At 39.3% G+C, this 5,242-nt stretch overlaps 1 protein-coding gene across 1 annotated transcript; it reads right to left on the bottom strand.

The window, feature by feature from the left end:
* Positions 1-734: 734 nt before the first annotated feature.
* Positions 735-3,179, bottom strand: nat8l2 (N-acetyltransferase 8-like 2). The gene is given in 1 exon segment (XM_044215274.1): positions 735-3,179. A coding segment is annotated over 1 exon segment (672 nt). The 5' UTR covers positions 1,699-3,179; the 3' UTR covers positions 735-1,026.
* Between the last annotated feature and the right edge of the window lie 2,063 nt (positions 3,180-5,242).

Genomic DNA, 5,242 nt, shown 5'->3' with positions numbered 1-5,242 from the left:
TGGTGGAATGTAGCTAAGTACATTTACTCAAGTAATGTACTTAAGTACAAATCTGAGGTATCAGTACTTAGCTTGAGTCTTTTTTTATGCCACTTTCTACTTCTAGTCACTACATTTCAGAGAGAAATATTGTACTTTTCAAAAGTTTAAAGCTTAGAAAAGATGATGTTTTGTTATAAATTAAACTACCCAACAGTTTATACAAGTGCAGCTGAAACAATTAGTCAATAATTAATTAGTCGATTGACCGAAACTGAATTGGCAACTATTTTGATAATCGTTAAACCGTTTTGAATTTCATGGTTCCAGCTTCACAAATGTGAGGATTTTCAGTTTTTCCTTTTAATTACTTTAATCATTTTGATATATTTTTAATAATTTTGAGGTTTGGACTGTTGGTTGGACAAAACAAGCATTGTGAAGGTGTCACTTTGGGTTCTGGTTAATTGTGATGATATTTCTCACTATTTTCAGAATCTTTACAAACCAAACAATCAATCGATTAATCAAGAAAATAATCAGCAGATTAATCCATAATGAAAATAATCATTAGCTGCAGTCCTATGCAAAATAGTTAAAAATCAGCTCCACCTCAACCAACTACAAGAGTAAAATGCTGCTTTTACATTAATGCATGAGTAAAAATGACATAATATGTATAGTATAACAGTCACAGGGGACATTTTTCTGCATTGAGTACTTTACCTTTAATACTCTGAGTACATTTTCCTGATTAAATTTACATACATTTACTTAAGTAACATTTTCAATGCAGGACTTTTACTTGTACCAGAGTATTCTTGCAGTGTGGTATTAGTACTTTTACTTAAGTAAAGGATCTGAGTACTTCCTCCATCACTGAAGGCTTTTGCTCTTTGCTCTGCCATAGACTTTTTTTGTTCATAGCTGAAACAGTGAGTGTATTTATGAGACATAGCTTACACATGGTTTCAGTCATGTCTTTATCGCTGCAAAAGCTTAAACCAGTGATGAAGAGGAACATTATTATTTAACATTATTTCAGGACTACAGGTGTTTTTCCATTCTTAAAACCGTGACCTTGGCCAGCGTTACAATCCAAAAGGAAGCCTGTGTTTCGGTGTGTGAGAGGACATGGCTGAACCCCAGTTTCTTGTACAGGGCCACAGCAGCGGTCTGAATGGAGGTGGTCTCCAGCACCACCTTGGAGAAGCCTTGTTCCTTGCAGAAGTCAACCACAGTCTGAGTTATCCTGAAGCCCAGGCCCATTCTTCTGCATGATGGTGAGATGATCATTCTGAACAGTTCCCCGTGTCTTTCTTTCCCACTTTATTTGGCCACTACAGCCACCATACCTATGATCTGGGCCCTCCCATCAACCTCAATCTCAGCCACCCAGAAACAGTCATCTGGTCTGCTCAGATAGTTCCCAGGGATGTCCTGCATGTCTGTCCGGAGTTTCTCCCTGACGTGGCTGGCATATATCTCATGACAGCAGTAGTAGACGAGGCCCACCCAGACTCCTGGCAACACCACGGCCCCTAACGCAGAGCCCAGGAAGTATCCAGCAACACACAGAGCCAGGGTGATGGCGAGGTAGAGAGGGCTGGTCATGGCATTGTGAAAACATGGGCCGATGTGCTCCCGGATGCCGACGCTGAACAGGGTGAGCACTGTGTCCTTGTCTGAGGGACGGTACCGGCGGATCACCAGCTGCATGGCCAGAAGGAACTAGAGGAAAATAAAATAAAGGATTCGCATTAATTGGCTAAGAAAATTAACGAATTTAACGTTAACTAGCTTATGTGTGTCAAACCTCTTTGTAACGTTGTAGCCTACTAGTTAAATTCGCCGCATTACACACTTAAATACTGCTAATCTTATTAGTCTGCTAGCTACATTATAATATCACATTTAAATGAGAATTGATGTTCTCTTACGTTATTCAGATAACTTGTGAAAAACTGGTCGGTGTCGAGCATCTGATTGACAATAACCTATGAACATGACAACAAACACTAAACTTGTTTAAAAGTTAACTTTACTGGGGAAACGTTAACATGATCATTTCGCTGAGGTGATCTTAAAGACACTTTTTTATTTTTATGTCGAGGTGCGGCGAAAAAGTAAACGTAAAACACTCGCTGCAGAGTCTGCGCAGCGACGTTAATAACTGTAAACCACTGTAACACAGACCTCTGCAAAAACCCTGTCAGGCCAGGGTTGCACTTTGTTGCACGTCTATTCGTGCTGTTACGGTACGGGTGCTTTGAGTGACCAAAAAGGTCGAAGAAAGACGTTTTTCACCAATAACTTCTGAGATTTGATATAACAAGTTAAAAAGACATATATTGCACATAATAATGAATCCAGTTATAATATGTACTGTACTGTTTTTTATTTAAATGAGAGAACTCAAAAATATTGTCAAATATTGGTCTTTGACCTGTCGTAAGAAACCTTTCCTTCAAAGGTGACATTTGACAAATGACATTTTCATTGGATTCCTGTTCAGGAGGCAGCTATTTCAACCAGTTGGAGAAACAATCAAACAATCAGACCTTGATAGGTGGGATTAAGAATGGAGACGTCATCTTCCGACCCATACTGTAGCTACATCCTTGTAAAAGCGATAGAAAAATGGACACTAAAATGCTCAAGCATGGATGAGATAGATGCAGTTGCACATTTTGTTGCAAGTGGACTTGCAGAGATAAGTCAAGTCAGTTATATTTATGTAGCCCAATGTCGCAAATCACAAATTTGCCTCAAGGGGCTTTACGATCTGTACAGCATATGACCCCCTCTATCCTTAGATCCTCGATTCGGATAAGGGAAAGCCCTTTAACGAGGAAAAAATGGAAGAAACCTCAGGAAGAGCAACAGAGGAGGGATCCCTCTGCAGTAAATGCTGTGTGCACAAAACAGACCAACACTGTAAAATTACAGTATGGGCAATCAGGATGACAAAATTATAGTTTGCAAACATATGTGAAGAATATGGATCCGGGGGGACACTGAGCAACTTTAGATGTTGCCAGACAGATAGAACCTGAGCCACACGACCTCTTCGCCATGGAGACCTGGAAAAGGACAGACTACACAAACACACATTAGGCAAAACTCAAGCACACCATTCACACAGGTTGGAAAAAAGAACAGGCACACAGAGGGAGAGAGAGGGAAAGACAACATGCAATTCAATTCAATTCATTTTTATTTATATAGCGGCAATTCATAACAGAAGTTATCTCATTGCACTTTTCCTATAGAGTAGGTCTAGACCGTACTCTATAATATTAATTACCGAGACCCAACAAATCCCACCACACAACAGAGAGAGAGAAGAGGAGATGCTGAATCTCCTGGAGGACAAAGATCCAGATCCAAAACATCTGTAATGAGGCACCGACAACCAGGGGAGCGACAGGACAAACATGGAGACTTAATAGATTCATTGAGACTGAAACCGACCAGAGATAAACCCCTTTAAATCTACATATTTTGATTTTGATGGGAAAAAGATCATTTCGTGCACTTGCAGTTTTCCTCATCCTTTTTATGCTACAAGGACTAAAAAGCTCTGCACAAAAGAACTGTTTTCTTGTCTTATGCGTGGATCATCATCTGGTGAGGATGTTGAAACAGCTGGAAACATTGAAAAATCATCCAAATACAGTTTCCAACCAACTCATTGAGCTAACATTTGCTTAATTAGCTTGCTAGCTACAGTTGATAAAAACTGCCAGAAACAGTTGCAACAGTCATGGTTTTGTCATGGACCCATTGTTTCAAAATTGCTAAGAATTTTGAGAGGCAGGCTATATCTGTCTCCATTTTAATTGGAAACTGCATATGAGGTGTTGCAACAGTGACGAGGGGATAGGGCTGAGCAAACAGTAAGTTATGTGGTGCCTGTTTTTATGCACCTTTTCAGTTTGAACTGCTAGATAGAAATGCCGAAAGTTTTCACACTTTGCTGAGGTGGAAAAGTTGGTGGATTGATAAAAGCAAAATGTGATAAAGTGCAATTGAAACAGACTTAGCAAATAAATCATGTCGTAAATGTCCACTGAAGCTTCCGCTCCACTTAAGAGTTGCTACCAAATTTTCAGTGGCTCATCATTGGACGAAGCTTATCAAAAGCTGTATAAAACTTGTTCATATCTTATTTAGTTTTCAACATATTGTCCAATGAACTTCAAAAGGGGCGTGGCTCAGCACATAAATAGACCAAAGTCAACAACTGTTGGGCCAATCATCCCAAAACTTACAGGTTATATCCACATACCTGAAAATTTCATTCAAATCAACTGCTAGGGAGCGCTACAAGGGCAGAAAATGTGCTCGGCATAACACAAATCAGACTATGAATCAGAAATTGTTTGTTTTCGTCATTCTATTTGTGAAAATCCAAAAAGGGAGATTTCACTGCTTTTTTGATGTCTAGGCCACATGTGTGTTTGTGTTGGCTTGAAACCCGGAATTGCTGCTTGTGGCTATAGTTCACATTGTAGTCCGCCACCCAAAAGCATTTGCCTCCTTAAACTCTAAACAGGACGAGCAGCTGTGAATATGGATAGAAGACATAACAGCTGATAGTTTCTGAAAGATTTATCTAATTTGTGCATGTGAGCTGTAAGACAGTTTTCTGAGTTATTTCTTGAGACAGATACAGTTAATAGATAGTTGTTAGACATGAAACCGTGATTGACTTCTGGATGTCCCTTTACTCCAGTTTGGGAACTGTGTTTCCATAGCCATGTGTTTGCAAAAGCAAACATCAAGGCTTAGCGGAATAACATTCAGTGGAGTAACAACATTTGTCTTACCGTAATCTGCATTGTACCCACTCACACAGGGGTGGGTAGATGAGGCAAAAAAATAATAGGTCAGTAATATCAATAGAAGACAGACCTGAGACAGACAGAGAGGCTTCAGAGCCATGATGAAGACTTTGTGTGTTGTTATGCTTCTTTTTTTCTGAAATGTGCTGGGAAAGAAAATATTCGCAATAAAAGTTGCATATTATTTAAAAAAACAAGAATTCCTTCTTTTATTTCAGTTGTCTGGGAGCTGGTACTACATAGCATTATCCACTGACATCTGTTTGGTTCCAACATTACTGAATTCTGGTTCTTGGCCAAGTACTGCAGTGGACATTACCTCTACGGACACACTGAACGTTTATTAAAAGATTAAATGCAAGCAGTGTTTTTACTTGTAATGGTTAATTTGTTGGCATGAATCTTTGAAAGTAAGA

The sequence above is a fragment of the Siniperca chuatsi genome, linkage group LG2 (genome assembly GCF_020085105.1).
Source record: "Siniperca chuatsi isolate FFG_IHB_CAS linkage group LG2, ASM2008510v1, whole genome shotgun sequence".
NCBI lineage: Eukaryota > Metazoa > Chordata > Actinopteri > Centrarchiformes > Sinipercidae > Siniperca > Siniperca chuatsi.
This window is presented reverse-complemented; position numbering and strand designations above follow the sequence as displayed.